Source organism: Heteronotia binoei, chromosome 16 (assembly GCF_032191835.1).
Source record: "Heteronotia binoei isolate CCM8104 ecotype False Entrance Well chromosome 16, APGP_CSIRO_Hbin_v1, whole genome shotgun sequence".
Classification (NCBI taxonomy): domain Eukaryota; kingdom Metazoa; phylum Chordata; class Lepidosauria; order Squamata; family Gekkonidae; genus Heteronotia; species Heteronotia binoei.
Window position 1 is genome coordinate 58,867,111 of NC_083238.1, and position 18,814 is coordinate 58,885,924.

An 18,814-nucleotide genomic window follows, 5' to 3' on the forward strand; every position below is an offset into this window, starting at 1 on the left:
CAGTAAACGTGGGCCATGCCTAAGCAAATAACTGGAGTTTCATGACACAGGGGTGTTTAAATAGCTCTCCCTAGAAGCGAAAGTGTCCAAAATGGAGGCTATTCAACTTGGATGACATTATGAGAAGACCACTGGGAAAGACCATAAGGCCAGGCAAGAACAGCAGGAAAAGAGGAAGACCTGAGATGCATTGACTCAATCAAAGACGCCCCAAAGGCCCTCAGAGTTTGCAAGTCCTGAGAAAGAATGATGATGATGATGATGATATTGGATTTATATCCCACCCTCCACTCCAAAGAGTCTCAGAGTGGCTCACAATCTCCATCATCTTCCTCCCCCGCAACAGACACCCTGTGATGTGGGTGGGGCTGAGAGGGCCCTCACAGCAGCTGCCCTTTCAAGGACAACCTCTGCCAGACCTATGGCTGACCTTAGGCCATTCCAGCAGCTGCAAGTGGAGGAGTGGGGCATCAAACGCGATTCACCCAGATAAGAGTCCGCACACTTCACCACGACACCAAACTGGCTCTGATATAGATAGGACATTTTGGAGGTCATTAATTCACATGGTTGCCATAAGTCAGACGTGATTTGATGGTGCTTAAAACACACAGACACACAAATGCCTATTGAATTCAGAAGCACTTTATGCCAAACACATGGACCCATGTAATGCATCCTTCAAAACAAAAAAGGGGAAGGTAGTTGCCTGTGCAAGCACCAGTCATTTCCGACTCTGGAGTGACATTGCTTTCACAATGTTTTCACGGCAGACATTTTACAGGGTGGTTGTCATCTACACTTCCCCCCCAGCAAGCTGGGGACTCCTTTGACCGACCTCAGAAGAATGGAAGGCTGAGTCAACCTGGAGCTGGCTACCTGAACCAGATTCAGCTGGGATCGAACTCAGGTCATGAGCAGAGGGCTCCGACTGCAGTACTGCAGCTTTACCACTCTGCGCCACAGGGCTCCTTCAAAACAACAAGGCAGTAAAAAAAAAACCCAATAATAATAATAAAACTTTCCTTCACAACTGGTCAATGCTTTAACTCACTTCACCTAGGAAGCACAGGTAAAAATACAGGTACGCTTCACATAGGAAGCACGGGGACAAATACAGGTATGCTTCACCTAGAAAGCACAGGGACAAATACAGGTACGCTTCACCTAGAAAGCACAGGGACAAATATAGGTATGCTTCACCTAGGAAGCACAGGGACAAATACAGGTACGCTTCACCTAGGAAGCACAGGGACAAATACAGGTACACTTCACCTAGGAAGCACAGGGACAAATACAGGTACACTTCACCTAGGAAGCACAGAGACAAATACAGATACACTTCACCTAAGAAGCACAGGGACAAATATAGATCAGGAGCTAAACAGGATAGCAAATGAAAACGAGAATATCTGGGAGATTCAGGACCTCCACCACCAATGGCGGCCTTGCATCTCTTTCTCCTCTCACCCTAAAAACCAGTAGGAATCAGCATGTCCTCATTCTGCTACCCTTAACTGGCTGTCCCTTGGGGTGGGGGTGAGAGGGGAGGGTCACATCTCTCACCAACAGCATTGTCAGGTCCCCCCCAGGCCACCAGCATGGGCTGGGGGGGGGGTGTTGCCACATCCTTGTGGGGAAACCCCACCCCCCAAAGCATCCATTTTCTTCAGGGGAACAGACAGGGTTGCAAAGTCCCCCCTGGCCAGTGGTGGTGGGTGGTGGGGTAGGGTTTCCAGATCCTTGTTTGGAAACTCCTGGAAATTTGGGGGGGGGGTGGAACCTGGGGAGGACAAGGAGCTCAGTCCGGTGCAATGCCAGAGAGTCCCATCTCCCCAAAAAAGCATCCATTTTTTCCAGGGAAACAAATAGGGTTGCATAGTCCCCCTTGGGCAGTGGCAGTGGGATAAGGTTGCCAGATCCAGGTTGGGAAACTCTTGGAGAATTGGGGGTGGGATTTGGGGAGAGGCCGGGGACCTCAGTGGGGTTCACTGCCATAGAGTCCACCCTCCAAAGCATCCGTGTTCTCCTGGGGGAACCAATCTCTGCAGTCTGGAGATGAGCTATAATTCCAGGTGATCCCTAGGCTGAACCTGGAGGCTGGCATCCCTGCACACCAAACATCCCAGGCCTTTACAAAGACAAAACAAAACACACAAAAAGACAAAATGCAAGCAATGTTCCCTCTAAGCAAAAATTCTACTTTGTGAGCCACTGGCATTAAAGCGGTGAGCTACTGCCATCAAAGTTCAGAGCCATTGAATCAATTATTGTGCTCTGGGGTCCTCCTTCCTGAGCGAAGACAAAAACGTGTGAGCTGGAGGCTAAAAATCTGTGAGCTGGCTCACGCTAACTCAGCTTGGAGGGAACACCGAAACGCAAGTCTCTTGTTTTTTGGTGGCAGCCCCATGTCTGTTAGAACGTTTCGTCTCAGTCTCTGACACAAGGGTAGGTTAAGCTGCCCGCAAGTTTCCTCTAATCAGCACAAATTAATATTTAATTTTTGCCAAGGATAATTCTCCGACTAAATGCATAAGCCTTGCTTTGGTGCTTCCCTTGAACCATGGATCCCACGTTACTAATATTCTATCAGGGCGATAAATCAAAGCCACTTTAAGGAGTAATTAAATAAACGCCAATTACAGCCCTTTATTGCTAAAAATAATTTTCCAGTTTAGTTACTTTCTGTTAACCGGAATAAATTCCCAAATATCAGAATCAGCAAAACGACTGTAGGAAGCCGCTTTCGACTGAAGAGCCAATCCAATTACGTGTACCGTTAATGCACAAAGTAATTGCATTAATAAAATCCATTTACGGTGAATGAAGGCACAGAGAAAACTCATTTGCAAGATGACAATAATTACCAAGGGTTTTATAATCATCTGATTTAGGCCATAGTGATTATTTTTTCAATAAGAAGTTTATAATTTTTAAGGCTCACAGATAAGGGAGTGGAAAAGAGCAAGAGCCCGATAACACCTTAAAGGCTAACAAAAATTTGTGACTTTCGTCAGTCACTGCTCATTGGCTGCTGTAGATTTTCCAGGGTGTGTGGCCGTGGTCTTGGAATTGTGAGACCTGATGTTTCACCAGCAACTGTGACTGGCATCCTCAGAGGTGGAATCCAGAAAAATGGAGTTCTCTCTTGGTCAAATTGAGAAGAAGTTGGTAGGCAGGTTAGACTACTGTAATGCCCTCTACATGGGGCTACCCTTGTGCCGGACCCGGAAACTGCAGTTGGTGCAGAACGCTGCTGCCCGGCTGTTATTAGGGCTCCCAAGACGGGAGCACATTCGGCCGGGGCTCCGGGATCTGCACTGGCTGCCGGTAATATTCCGAGTCCGGTACAAGGTGTTGGTCATTACCTTTAAAGCCCTATATGGCCTAGGACCTGTCTACCTTAAAGACCGTCTTTCCCCACACGTTCCCCAGAGAGTACTACGCTCGGGTTCACAAAACCTGTTGGTAGTCCCCGGGCCAAAGGAGGCCCGTCTAAAATCCACCAGGGATCGGGCCTTCTCAATAACGGCACCTTATTGGTGGAACCAGCTGCCGGAGGAGGTGCGGGCCCTGCGGGACCTAGGGCAGTTCCGCAGGGCCTGTAAGACAGCCCTCTTCCGGCAGGCCTATAATACTGACTGACAAGGAAATCTTTTGGATGGAACGAAATGCATCTGTAGACCGCCGGTTTTATCTATCTTGTTTTTTATTAATTTATGGTTTTAATTCTACTTGTAAGTGTTTTAAATTGTAGTATTAAATTATTATGTTGTAAGCCGCCCTGAGACACTTCGGTGTGAAGGGCGGGGTATAAATTCCAATATAAATATAAATAAATAAATAAATAAATAAATAAATAAATAAATTTATATCTACTCTGGCAGGTGGGGTAGGGCTGAGTCATTCTCTTGTGGGAGCTTCCTGGGCTGTGACATGCTAATGGAGGAGCTTACCTGAGGGGGTTCTTTTGTACATGGATTGGCTATTGAAAATTTTACTCTTATCTGTAGTGCTGTTGTAAGTTGTAGGGAAGTTTATGTTTTTCAGGACTGGAAGCCATGCCCTATTCATTTTTAAACTTTCTTCCTTCCTGTTGAAAGTGTTTGTGTTTCTGGATTTCAATGGCTTCCCTGTGTAATCTAGCATGGTAATTGGATGTGTTGTCCAGCATTACGGTGTCCTGTTTGAGCTAGGCTATGTTCAGCCACAGCGGATTTTTCAGGTTGGCCAAGTCTGCAGTGTCTTTCATGTCCTTTTATTCTTGTCTGGATGCTACGTTGTGTGGTCCCGATGTAAACTTGTCCACAACTGCAAGGGTATGTGCTATACTCTTGCAGAAGTGAGGGGGTCTCTTCTGTCTTTTGATGACTGTAGCATCTATTGTATTACGAGCTTTCATCAGTCACTGCTCACTTCAGATAGAAGCCACTCTCCAAATATTTTCAGGTATTTATTTTTATTTTATTTATATCCTGCCCTCCCTTGACAGGCTCAGGGCAGCTAACAACAGTTAAAACAACATAGAATTTAAATAGAATCACAATAAAATCATTAAAACCATTTCATACAATGACAATTTCAGTTACAGTCCCTAGGATCCAAGATGGCGTCATTTTTTAGTTCTTATTTAGCGCTATCTATAATGATGTTGTTAGATACTGTTTGGGGCTCTAAATTTATGCTGGGATGCGTTCAGGTACAAATGCTGTGGAATGGTGAAACAGTGGTTGCCTCCCGGTTAGATATTAAAAGCCAGCTTGAACAGTTCTGTCTTACAGGCCCTACGGAACTATGGCAAGTCCCGCAAGGCCCTGATGTTTTCCACAGGTTCCACAGAGCAGGAGCTGCCACAAAAAAGGCTCTAGCTCTAGTGGTAGACAGCCAAGTTTCTTTTGACTCGAGGATCGTAGGAAGATTTTGTGAACTTGATCGTAGTTCTCTCTGAGGTTGTCTGAAGAAGTGAGCAGTGACTCACGAAAGCTCACCTCCTGCCACGAATTCTGTTAGTCTTTAAGGTGCTCCTGGACTCTGGCTCTTTTCCACCGCTAAGACAGGTTGCTTACCTGTAACTGTAGATCTTCGAGTGGTCATCTGTGCATTCACACTCATGGGATAGTGCGCCTGCGCCGATCCCCGAATCGGTATCTGAAAAAGCCCGGGATTTTTCCGCGCTCGGCGCCAATGAGCATGCGCAAGCGACCCACTGCGCATGCCCACCAGCGCCCGCGCGGCAATCCCGCCAGTTCCTCCCTGACCGCTGAAAGCCCCTTTACTGAAGAGAGACCGTCAGCAGCGGGGAAGGAGGGCGGGTAGTGTGAATGCACAGATGACCACTCGAAGATCTACAGTTACAGGTAAGCAACCTGTCTATCTTCTTCGTGGTCTCTGTGCCTCACACTCATGGGAGATTAGCAAGCAAAGCATACCTGGAGGCGGGAAGACGGTCAGCCTGAAGAAACAGCTTGCAACACCGCAGCTCCCAACCGAGTCCTCTGCTGAGCATGCACGTCCAGCGCGTAGTGCTTCATGAAGGCATGCGGAGAAGACCAGGTAGCCGCCTTGCAGACATCGGAAAGGGACACACCCTTCAGGAATGCCACCGACGTGGCCATCGCCCTTGTGGAGTGTCCACGAACAGGTCCAGGTAGAGGCTTCTTAGCCAACAAATAACAAAGTCTGATCGTCTCAGTGAGCCATTTGGACAGTCTCTGAGAAGAAATTTTGGACCCTAACTTTGGGGCAGAGTAGGAAACAAAAAGTTGATTGTCCTTACGAAAACCCCGTGAACGGTTTAGATAAAACAGGAGGGCACGCTTAACATCTAACGCGTGCAGTCTGCGTTCCTCATCCGAGGAAGGGCTAGGGTAAAAGGTGGGCAACCAAACCTCTAAGTTGAGGTGAAACTGGGAAACCACTTTCGGGAGAAAAGTAATGTCTGGGGCCAGAGAGACCCCAGCCTCTCTAAAGGCAAGGTATGGGTAGTCACACCGCATCGCCGTGAGCTCCCCTGCACGGCGTGCCGAAGTGATGGCAACTAAAAATGCAGTCTTCCAAGACAAAAGTTGCAGGGAACATGTCGCCATAGGCTCAAAGGGGCGACGAGTCAACTTGTCCAGGACCAAAGTCAAATCCCACAGCTGTGGAGGGGATCTAGACGGGGGATGAAGGCGGAACAATCCCTTCATAAATCTCTTGGACTGCGGGTGAGCAAAGACAGAGTAACCCTCAACTGGATCATGAAAAGCAGAAATAGCTGCTAAATAGACCTTAATGGATGAGAATACCAGCCCCTCATCCACCAAGGACAAAAGAAACTCAAAAACTGTGGGCAGCCCAACAGTGTCAGGTGACATTGGAGAGTCAACCACAAAGTCACTGAACTTTTTCCACTTCCTCTCGTAAGAGGCACGGGTGGAAGGTTTCCTGCTACTCTGGAGCACTTGTTGAACCCTGGTGGAGAAGTCTAGTGGTCGATGAACCACGCTGTCAGCTTCAGGTGCGGCACGTTGTGATGGAGCACGTGCCCTCCCTGGGCCGACAACAGGTCCGGTTCTGCCGGGAACTGGTAAAAGGTCCCCCTCGACTGCTGGAGCAGAATCGAGAACCAGCCCTGACGGGGCCACCACGGGGTCACCAGAATGCAACGTGGCTTCTCCTGCACTAACTTGTGGACCACCCTCGTTAGCAAAGGTAAGGGCGGGAAAATGTACAGGAACCAGCCCTCCCACCGAAGTAGAAGTCCGTCTCCCAAGGAAGCCGGATCCGCACCTCCCCTGGCACAGAACAATGGGCACTTCTTGTTCTGCGCTGTGGCGAAAGCATCCAGCTGTGGGTAGCCCCAGAGTTGGAACACCGGCTCTAGGAACCTCCATTGCAGTTCCCATTCGTGTGGGGAGGCTCCACCCCTGCTGAGAGAGTCCGCCTGTATGTTGAGGACCCCCGGCAGATGTGTAGCTTTTACAAAAATGTCCCACTGGAGACACTCCTCCCAGAGATCCATCGCCAGTGAGCATAGCCTGCGAGACACTGTCCCCCCCTGTCTGTTTATATAGCACAGGGCAGTGGTGTTGTCCGTAAGCAATGCCACAGTCTGTCCCACCAGCAGTGGACGGAACGATCGAAGGGCAAAGTGAACTGCTAGCAGTTCTAGGTAGTTTATATGGCACCGGCTCAGTTTCGGTGGCCACTTGCCTCCCACACACAGCTCCTCCAGGTGGGCTCCCCACCCCCACATGGAGGCATCGGTAGCGATGGTTACTGTAGGGGTCGGCAGATGAAAAGGGGCCCCTTGACGGATGTTGCTCTCTGTTCCCCACCATTGCAGGGAGCGGAGAGTCCCGGGTGGAATGGTGAACCTCTTTCGAGGTGAGTCTCTGAGAGGCCGAAAGTGGCGCAAGAACCAAATCTGTAGGCCTCTCATGTGCAGTCTTGCGAAACGTAGCACGCTTGTCGTCGCGGCCATCAACCCCAGCATCCGCTGGAGCTGCTGAGCCGTGCCCCACCGCCGCCTTTGAAGTAGCTGCACCAGATTGATGATGTCCTTCGCTCTCTGCGAAGGGAGGAATGCTCGATGTTGTTGAGTGTCCAACAGAGCCCCTATGAATTGAACTGTCTTTGAGGGAGTGAGATGGGATTTCTCCAGGTTGACTTGCAGCCCCAGGGTGCCAAGAAGACGGAGAGTGGTAGCGATGTGGGTTGTTAGACTCTCCCTCGACTTCGCCACAAGAAGCCAGTCGTCGATGTATGGGAAGACAACGACTCCCTGCAGACGAAGATGGGCAGCCACCACACTCATCAGCTTCGTGAACACCCGAGGAGCAGTAGACAGTCCAAACGGCAGGGCCCTGAATTGGAAGTGACGAGCACCCACTGCAAACCGTAGGAAACGCCTGAACGCGGGATGGATGCTGACATGAAAATAAGCATCCTTGAGGTCCAGGGTCGCCATCCAGTCTCCCTGATTGATGAGGGGCAGGATTGTTTGCAGCGTAGCCATTCTGAACTTCTGGTACAGAATAAATTTGTTCAGACTCCGAAGGTCCATGATAGGCCTTAGGCCCCCGTCCCTTTTGGGAACCAGAAAGTACCGGGAGTAGAAGCCTCCCGTCCTGGCCTCCGGTGGAACTACCTCTATGGCTTGTTTCTGTAGGAGGTTGTTCACCTCCGCCAGCAGAGGTGGGGAAGGGAGAGTGGTGACTACCACGGACTGGTTTGGAGTCTGAACAAACTCTATTTTGTAGCCCTCTTCTATGATGGACAGAGCCCACCTGTCTGTGGAGATCAACTCCCAGGCAGGCAGGAAAGGGCGTAGGCGGATGGATGAATTCCCAACGGGGACGACGACGCGTGCTTGGAAGAAGTCAAACCCCCTGCTTCTGGGAGCGAACCCCCTTCGACTTGCTGGGCGGTTGTGATCCATAACGGTTCCTGCCGTTACCCGAGTATGGTGATCGCTCGGACTGGGCAGGGCGAGGACGCCATTGCTCCGGAGAGAACTTCTGGTAAGGCTTCTTGGTCCAGGGTTTGGACCATTGCTTGGATTTGGAAGCCTTAGGAGCAGATTGGACACCCAAGTTCTTAGAGGTTTTGACACTCTTGTCGAACTCTTGCAGCGCCGAGTCAGTTGTGGTGCTGAAGAGCCCGTCGCCCTCAAACGGCAGATCTTCGATGAAGGTCTTAGTGTCCTGGTGGAGCGTGGTAGACCTGAGCCAGGAGTGCCGTCGGATACAGACTGCAGACGTAATCTGTTTGGCCGAGGCTTCAACCATATGTTTTGCTGCGGCCAGTTGTTGTCTGGCCACAGCGAGACCTTCTTTTTGTAGCCTGGTTGCAGCAGCCCTCTTTTCCTCAGTTAACGAGGAAAGGAAGGGGGAAAGTTGTTCCCACACGGCATACTGATATCTAGCCATGCAGGCGGCATAGTTAGACACCTTTATGCCGAGTGCCCCCGCGGAGTAGACCTTGCGGCCCATTCCATCAATCTTCCTCCCTTCTTTGTCCGGTGGGGAGGAGTGGACCTTCCTTGCCTTCGAAGAGGAGGAGACGACCACCGAGTTCGGGCGCGGATGGGTGAACAAGAACTCAGCCCCAGTCTCTTGGACCCTATACATATGGTCCAGCCGTTTCGATGAGACTGGCGTCGAGGAGGGTCGCGCCCAAGGCTCTTTGACCACCTGGAGGATCACCTTGGTCACTGGCAGGGCAACCGCAGTGGATGTGTTCCTTTGCATTATATCGAACACATTGTCGTCCACTACTGGCTCCGGTTGCGTCACAGGCAGCTTGAGGGTGGCGGCAATCCGCTTCACAAGGTCCCCATAGGACTTCAGATCCTCCGACGGCGAGATCGGGAGATCCTCGGCCGTCTGGGAACCCGGTGAAGGCTCCAATCCCTGAACTTCACTCTCCGACTCCGACGACGAGGAGTCCTTGTGTGTGGAGTGCTCCGAGAGCATCGGGGTCGATTCTCGCGGTGGAAGGATCGGTGGTCTTCGATCCACATCTACCGGAACCAACTGTCGATCCGGGGGAACCGACGCCGACGCAGAGGCCTTCCGAGACCGATGGGATACCCTCGACACCGATGAAAATTGGGATGCTTGCTCCCAATCGTGGTAGTCGTCCGGGTACCAACGACAGGTCTCGTACCGGGAGTAGGGAGGCTGCCACCTGCGTTGCTCCCACGGTGGTATCGGGAAGCGTTGAGGAGGATAGAATGTGTCTCGCCTGACTCGGGGCTTGAATGGTGGGTCGATCACCGGTGCCGACGCATCAACCTCCGAGGTCGATTCGCTTTCGGAGCGACGACGGGAGCCCGAAGACGAAGACCGTTGGGTTAAGTCGATTTCCGGCTCTTGTTCCGACGCCGACAGGCGCTGCTGGGCTGGGCTACGGCGCGGAGGCGTCCGAGGTTTTTTCGGAGGTTTTGTCGACGTCGATGTCGACGCACCGCCCGATGGGGAAGGAGTGCGGGGTCGCTTTCGCTTCTCCTTCGACTTCGCCTTTTTCGGAGGTCGGGTCCCCGAGTCCTCCTGGCGATTTTTAGCGGGCGTATCCACCGAGCCCTCAAGGGAACGTTTCGTGGAGCCACGCTCTTCCGGCAAGTCCAAAGTCCGTATCGGAGCCGCATCGGCCGATGCGAGCTCCAGGGCCGGGGTTTCGGACGACTTCGGTGCCGATACCTCCATCGGTCGATGGGGTGTAAGCGCCGATTCGATCAATGCCGCAGATAATCGAGCCGCCCGGTTCTTCCTCGTCTGCTTCGAAAAGCGGAGACAATGCGGACACGAGTCTACTCGGTGGGCCTCTCCCAGGCACAGTAGACACAGGGAATGACCGTCTGGAGGGGCGATCTTCTTCCCACACGCACGACAGCGTTTGAAAAACCCCCAGCGACTTTCCATAGAAAGTAGCCGCAAAAAAACTCCCCAGAACAATCTGAGAGAGAAAAAGAGGAGTGGGGGAAAAAGCGCGGGCGAAGCGCCCCGAAGGGCCGTCCGGCGGGCGAACACAAAACGCTTTTTTTTTTTTTTTTTTAAACTAACTAACTAACAACTATGAACTACAACTAACTACTAAACAACAACGGTAAACGGGCTAGAACGAGAAGAAAAGGCGAAGCCAAAAAACTTCTCACCGACCGGGGAAACGGAAAGGTAAACCTCTCAGCGCAGCGGTCAGAAAGGAACTGGCGGGATTGCCGCGCGGGCGCTGGTGGGCATGCGCAGTGGGTCGCTTGCGCATGCTCATTGGCGCCGAGCGCGGAAAAATCCCGGGCTTTTTCAGATACCGATTCGGGGATCGGCGCAGGCGCACTATCCCATGAGTGTGAGGCACAGAGACCACGAAGAAGATCAGAAAGACTCACACGGCTACCCATCTTGATCTGTCTCCAGATAAGTGAGTAGAACTCAAAATGACTCCAAAGGATGCAAGCATGATGCGGTAGAGCATCTGCTTGGTAAGCAAGAGGTCCCAGGTTCAATCCCCGGCATCTCCAACTCAAAAGGGTCCAGGCAAGTAGGCGTGAAAAACCTCAGCTTGAGACCCTGGAGAGCCATGAATGGGGCTGTGGCTCAGTGGTAGAGCATCTGCTTGGTAAGCAAGAGGTCCCAGGTTCAATCCCCAGCATCTCCAACTAAAAAGGGCCCAGGCAAGCAGGCGTGAAAAACCTCAGCTTGAGACCCTGGAGAGCGGCTGCCAGTCTGAGTAGACGAGACTGACTTTGATGGACTCAGGAGGGTTTGATTCAGTAGAAAGCAGCTTCATATGTCATATGTCTAAGGGGAGGGACGGTGGCTCAGTGGTAGAGCATCAGCTTGGTAAGCAGAAAGTCCCAGGTTCAAGCCCCAGCATCTCCAACTAAAAAGGGTCCGGGCAAGAAGGCGTGAAAAACCTCAGCTTGAGACCTAGGAGCTTTTAAAAAATAAGTTAAAATACATTCAAAATATAAAGAAAACCAGTTGGGAAGGAGGGGCATGGGGGGAATACCAAACGACCAAAAAATGTCTTCCTCTGCTGGTGGAAGACAGAAGAGGACAGAAGAATCTCCCTGGGGAGTTACTTCCAGAGCTTTGGGGCCATGACTGAGAAGGCCCTCTCCCAGGTAGCCATCTGCCTAACCTCAGAAGCGGGTGGGGGGGGATGAAGCAGGGCCTCTGAAAATGACCACAACGATCAGGTAGGTTCAAATGAGATTAGGTGGTCCTACAGATGTGTTAGGTCAAGACCAATGCCTTGAATTGTGCCTGGAAACAAAATGGAAGCCAGCGTAGATAGGACAAGACTGGAGCAATATGTTGGTGTTGGCTCACGGCTGCCAGCAGCAGTACAGGCAAGCACCAGTGGCACTGCCAGCTGGATGACTGCCTCTGACCCCCTCCCCCAAAACACACCACTGGCTTGTAGCCCCAGGGGCAACTCAGCCCTGCTTGTACCTGAGCCATTTAATTCCCCAGTCCGTCCATCTCCATACAAAGAATACTTACTATGATATAGACACTCTTGCCAGTTCCCGTCGGCCCCACGAATATAGCGGGCTTCTGATGCGTCGTCAACAGCTCCATTAGGGCAAAGTATCGAATGGTGTCCAGAGTGGGGACGATGATCTCGTTGAACAACATGTCCTTCATTATAGGCGGGGCCGACTTAAGGGCTTCCACCCAGGGCTCCCACCTCCCTTCTCCCTGTTTCGAAACAGGACACAAAAGGAGATGAAGGAAATGGTGAGAATAAGAATAAGATGTTGAAGGCTTTCACGGCTGGAGTTTATTGGTTGCTGTAGATTTTCCGGGCTGGGTGGCCATGGTCTTGGCATTGTGAGACCTGACGTTTCGCCAGCAACTGTGACTGCCATCTTCAGAGGTGTAACCCAGAAAACTGGAGTCCTCTCTGGGTCAAACTGAGAAGAAGTTGGTAGGCAGGTAATTTATATCAGCTCAGGCAGATGGGGTAGGGCTGAGTGATTATCTTGTGGGAGCTTCCTGGGCTGTGACATACTAATGGAGGAGCTTAGCTGAAGGGGTTCTTTTGTATTTGGATTGGCTGTTGAAAGTCTAATCTTATCTGTAGTGCTCTTGTATTAGCATGCCACAGCCCAGGAAGCTCCCACAAGATAATGACTCAGCCCTGCCCCACATGCCTGAGTAGATATAAATTACCTGCCTACCAACTTCTTCTCAATTTGACCCAGAGAGAACTCCAGTTCTGTGGGTTACACCTCTGAGGATGCCAGTCACAGTTGCTGGCAAAACGTCAGGTCTCACAATGCTAAGACCACAGCCACACAACCCAGAAAATCTACAACAACCAAAGAGCAACGATAGATTTTTAGAGATATTTTGTGATCATGTACAGGACTTGCTGATTCAGGACAGGGCGCTGCGTATACGTATTTTGAATCCACAGGTAGGGCTGACAGCTCCAGGCTCGGAAATATGTCAAGATTTAGAAGGTGGAACTAAGGAGGGTGGGGTTTGGGAAGGGACCTCCATGGGGTATAATGTAGGGTTGCCAAGTCCAATTCAAGAAATATCTGGGGACCTTGAGGGTGGAGTCAGGAGACTTTGGGGTGGAGCCAGGAGACATTGGGAGTGGAGCTAGAAGCAAGGTTGTGACAAGCATAATGGAACTCCAAAGGTAGTTCTGGCCATCACATTTACAGGGACCGCACACCTTTTAAATGCCTTCCCTCCTTTAGAAATAATAAAGGATAGGGGCACCTTCTTTGGGGGCTCATAGAATTAGTCCCCCTGCTCCAACCGTTTTGAAACTTGGAAGGTATTTTGGGGAGAGGCACCGGATGCTATGCTGAAAATATGGTGCCTCTACCTCAAAAAACAGCTCTCCCAGAGCCTCAGATACCAGCAGATCGATTCTTCATTATACCCTATGGAAATCGGTCTATTCCTATGGCAATAATGGAGTGCCCAGCAGATATCTCTCTCCCCTTCCCCCCTGCTTTCCGATGACCCTAAGCGGGGGGAGGGTCTCTAAACCAGGGGATCCTTTGCCCCCACCTGGAGATTGGCAACCCTAGTATAATGCCACGCAGTCCCCCTTCCAAAGCAGCCATTTTCTCCAGGGGAATAGGATCTCCACCATTTGGAGATCACCAGCAATTCTGGGAGATCTCCAGGCTATGTCTGGAAGTTACACAACCAAGATAGAATCACGGAAAAGGTTGAGACCAGGAGATAAAGCCATGAAAAATAGCTACAACCCCACCCATAGAGCTACACACATTGGTCCCAGATCTGATTTTTGAGCCAGGCAAATCTTTCAAGAGGATGAGGTTGTCTGTTTGGGGAGCTGGAATCCTAATCCATAGAATCATAGAGTTGGAAGGAACCTCCAGGGTCATCTAGTCCAACAACCTGCACAATGCAGGAAACTCACAAACACTTCCCCCTAAATTCACAGGATCTTCATTGCATGGCCATCTAGCCTCTGTTTAAAAACCTCCAAGGAGGTTTCCTCCGTTTTCTCTCATTTTTTTAAAGGCGTCATAAAGGGAAAAAGACCCACCTTCAAGCCCACCTCATCCCAAGCAAATAATTGCCAGCTCCAGGGCATCTAAGAACATATCTCCAGAAATAGGGTCAGAATCGAGATTGAGGTCAGATTCAGTCTATCTCTAAACATTTAAGCTATTGGCCGTTATTAAGGGTTCACGTATTCGGTTTTGATACAAGCGTTTCATTTTCTAACAGCTTGATCTCCATTCAAGTCAGTACACGAGGGATCACAGCGACACGAACACAATTTGCATAGATTAGCATAGCGATTTCTTAACTAGACTGTTCTATTTCTCGACACCTTCCCAGTGATTTCCAACTAGGGCAGAAATCCTGATAAACGATTGCCCCTGATCCCTAAGAACAGGTTTTCAAGCTATGCGAGGATCAAAATGACAAAATCATCAGCAATTCGGGGCACGTTCCAGCCAAAAATAAATAAATTTTTAAACAATCCTGCAAATTTCAGAGGGAGTTCGGCAAGCATTTTATTGTCTTTTTAAGCAGAGGCTAGATGGCCATCTGACAGCAATGCCGATTCTGTGAACTTAGGCAGATCATGAGGGCAGGAAGGGCTGCATCAGTGCTTAATTGTTGTGGCCCTTTCTTACACACCCTGGGAAATGCTGATTGGAGTCAGGAAGGAATCTTCCTGGTTCATAAAAATTTTATTAAATTTCGGATATGGGGAAGGGTGGGCGGAACATAAAGGGAAAAGAGGAGAAAGGGGACTGGAGGGGGAAAGCGCATATCTTTTCCATTTCCATTTCCCTTTCATTTTATCAATTGACATCTACTATTATTTCATAATCTTTATATAACATCAACATTTATATTTACTCTTTCAGTTCATCTCTTATATCGTCCAAACATTTTGTTAATACTCTTTTGTAGCTCACATTTTTATCTTTCTTATAACTGCATCTCACAAGTTACTTTTATGACAATACATCCTGTTAACCTCTTATTTAGTATACATATGTCCCATCGTAAACATCTTATATACATTATAAGTTATATACATTAACTTCTTACAATTATAAAAATTGTAGAAAATTTGTTTTGTACCCTATTTTTCATGTATTACTTAACCAATCATATAATGGTTGTCAGGTCTTTTTACTTCCTTGTATATTGCCATCTTTTAATTTAATAGTATTACTGTTAAATTAAAAGAAGGAAGAAATCTTCCTCCAGGCCACACTGGCCTGGGATCCTGGAGATTTTTACTTCTCTCAGGGCACAGAGCAGGGATCACTGGGAGAGCGGCGGGGAGGTAGCTTGAATTTCTTGTGTTGTGCAGGGGGCTGGACTAGATGACCCTTGAAGTCCCTTTCAGCTGTATGTTCCTTTCCCATAGGAAATAATATTTCAGATGCTGCTCTTCATTCTTTCTACATAAATTCCATAATCCAGCAAGAGTGTTAATTTTTTAAACATGTCAAGTCTGCTATAATGTATGAGTAGTTTAGTGCTAAACTTTGGTTCAGGAAAAGGATCCTGGGTAAAAACCACTCTGTATTCAGATGCTGCTAGCTCAAGCTCTCCTTCCCCCCCTCCCCTCCTTTGTTATGTAGCAATGCTTGGGAATATGGGAACAAGATTGTGGTGCCTTCTCAGAGATAGCCGGTGCTAAGAAAGCGCCCAAGGCCAGCCGGTGCTTGAGAACGATAAAACAACAACAATGTGTGAATGTGCCCTGCATAGAGTGCCCCCTCCCTCAGGAATCCCTTTGATGTATACCTTAAATGTTTGCTCTTTGTGCATGCTCGCCAGTCTCTCAATCTGTTTCTACAGTCTTGCAACATGTTACAATAAACTAGAAACTTTTCTATCAAGAAGGTCTCGTTATTGAAACATCAGACTTGACAAAACAAGGCATTAGAAATAATGTATGCATCTCCACAAAACGAGGATGCTCACCTCTTTGACAAACCGGTATTCGTAAATTGTTCCATCTTCTGGAAAGGGGACAGTGAGGATTTTGGCAGAGAGCTGCTCCGTACAGCTCAACAATTTATATTTCTCTCTTGTCTCATCGCTCATCGGCCCGATGAGCAGTTCTCGCACAATCAGATCGAATTTCAGCCGATCGTCCTCCTTACAGCTGGCACCGATAGACCAGATGAGTGAAAATATAAAGATGCCCTGGGTTGCAGAAGGGGAAACAGAGGGCAAACGGAAGATTATTAACCACATGGTACTGTTTCCGGGTTAGGGCGAACGTGTTTATTTCTGTGATTTTAAGGCATTCTCAGGGCTTTTTTTGTAGCAGGAACTCCTTTGCATATTAGGCCACACCCCTCTGATGTAGCCAATCCTCCTGGAGCTTACAGTAGACCCTGTACTAAGAGCCCTGTAAGCTCTTGGAGGATTGGCTACATCAGGGGTGCGTGGCATAATATGCAAAGGAGTTCCTGCTACAAAAAAAGCCCTGGGCATTCTTAAATATCATCTGAATGCAGAGGTACACAAAGTGGTCAATAGCCTGAGGTCATAAACAGTAAAGGTCAAATTTTAACAATTGATTTTGATCAGAGCAAACAGAGCAGCGGGTGAAAACAAGGTAGAAGTAATTAGTACCCAAGAGCAGCAATGTAAGGGGAAAAGACTATAGTCCAACATGTTTGGGGGCTAATCTTCGAGGGCTGAAAAGAAAAATGAGGGATTGTTATACATTCTACGATAATATTTATGCATTTGTTTATTAAAATACTATTTGTACTATAAACCAGGGGTTCCCAGCCTTTCTGAGCCTGGGGGCACCTTTGGAATTCTGACAAAGAGAGCTGTGTTTCTCAAACGCTTATGTTACTATAAAATGTGTTAGTCTTAAAGCTGCTACTGGACTCTTTATTATTTTGGAATTCAGACAATTGGGTGCCACAAAATGGCTGGTACAGGAGGTGAAGCCAACCACAAAAGGGGCACCTTAGGTTACTTTCAATCACACAGTGAAGATCCTTGTGATGTGATGGCAGCTGTCAATCAAAGCTCCAGTGGCCAATCAGAACCCCTGCTGGGCAAAAGCCCCACCTGGCTCCGTCTACTTCCTGGAAACACTTGGCAGCACCCCTGTTGTAAATAAAGAGTTCTTAAGACTGCTGGTAGTGAAGCACTTGTTTTCGCATATATTTCACTCTGTCCCTGAAGGCGGAGTGAGGTTGACTTTCACTCCTACCTTTTATTCAATACGTTAAAAAAAAATCCCACCCACCTCGAGCCAAGAAAAAATGTCACGATCACTCATGGTTTTAATTTTGGCCTCATTAGAGAACTCGTCCATCATGCAGTCCATCAGCTTCATTAAGGATCGCACCAAATTCGTGTCTGAAGTAGGAGATAGTTCCTAGAATGACAAAAGGTTTCCGTGCATCTCTTGATTCTGAAGGAGGAGGGGAGGAGAGATATCGGATTTATATCCTGTCCTTCACTCTGAATCCCAGAGTCTCACAGTGATTCACAATCTTCTTTATCTTCCTCCCCCACAACAAACACCCCTGTGAGGTGGGTGGAGCTGAGAGAGCTCTCCCAGAAGCTGCTCTTTCAAGGACAACTCCTGCGAGAGCTATGGCTGGCCCAAGGCCATTCCAGCAGCTGCAAGTGGGGAATCAAACCCGGTTCTCCCAGAGAAGAGTCCATGCACTTAACCACTACACCAATACAATGAACATTTTCACAATCCCTCTCTTTACCTTACCTTTGTACATTTTCTAATGAATTCGACAGAAAGTGTAACCATTCTGTCAAACAAGTTAGTTATAAAGTCCTTGTGCAGATCCGTCAGGGTGGGCGGCATCTGATTTAACCAAGATAACATTAGGGGCCTCCAGCCCAACATCTGGGGTTCCATGTAGACCATGCCGCACCTGGAAACCTGAAAGAAGGGATACATTTTTACATATTCGGATCCCAACAATGTAATTTGCAGCTTTTGAGGTGCTGAAAACAGAGTATTCAAACGCTCTATAGGTAAGCATGTTGCCTTGAGCTGTCACCAGAATAACACTGCTCAGCTGGCAGCTGCAGAAACCCACTAACGGATTCTTCTTACAGCAGCAAAGGCGGTAATTTCTCAAAGTTGGAAAAATACTAAGCTTCTCGCTATTGACCTGTGGGTGTCCAAAATCTGGGGCCATTTGATAACGGATAAAATCTCTTCCACTTTAGAATCTACAGATCCATATGAAACTCACTCACAATTTATTTCTAAATGGTTCCCTATCCTAGGGAAAACTGATACTGATCCAAATTATATATGTTCTCACACTAAGATAGCATTTTATAAAGAAATATTGTACTTATAACTTTAGGTACTAACGTAAAGGACCACTGTTTTAACATCAGTGCATCTCAATATGTTATTGTACTCTTTGTGTTTTTCAACTTTATTTATTTAAGGCACAGCTTTGTAACTGGTCTTGAGAGAAAGAGCTCTGAGAGAAATTGTGACCGACCCAAGGTCACTCCAGCAGGTACATGTGGAGGACTGAATATGCAACTCAGGATCTGCAATGAGACTAAGAGTTCACTGCAATAATTGGCTTTGTAAGCCTATGCTCGATAAAAGACTGAGCTATGGAATTGTAGGAAGGGACAAGACTGTTTAATATTATTTTATGTAAGTTGTTATAGATGTTTATCTTGTCGAATTGTATCGCATTACAATCTCAATAAGTTTGTTTATAGAAAAAAACCCATTGCAATAAGACTTGTGAAAATAGACTTAAATTTTAGATCTGACCGGGGGGGGAGAATTGTTTGACACATCTGTAAGTCACATGTCCTGTTAGATG

The 18,814-nt window shown here is 48.4% G+C and overlaps 1 protein-coding gene across 1 annotated transcript in view; it reads right to left on the reverse strand.

The window, feature by feature from the left end:
* The window catches only part of DNAH7 (dynein axonemal heavy chain 7), a 241,075-nt gene that overhangs the window by 90,513 nt on the left and 131,748 nt on the right, over positions 1 to 18,814 (reverse strand). The window contains exons 28-31 of the mRNA XM_060257065.1: positions 17,719 to 17,895; positions 17,236 to 17,367; positions 15,942 to 16,166; positions 11,991 to 12,188 (exon numbers count right to left, since the gene is read on the reverse strand). Of these exons, the coding sequence (XP_060113048.1) occupies positions 11,991 to 12,188; positions 15,942 to 16,166; positions 17,236 to 17,367; positions 17,719 to 17,895 (732 nt within the window). The remainder of the gene's footprint in view (positions 1 to 11,990; positions 12,189 to 15,941; positions 16,167 to 17,235; positions 17,368 to 17,718; positions 17,896 to 18,814) is intronic.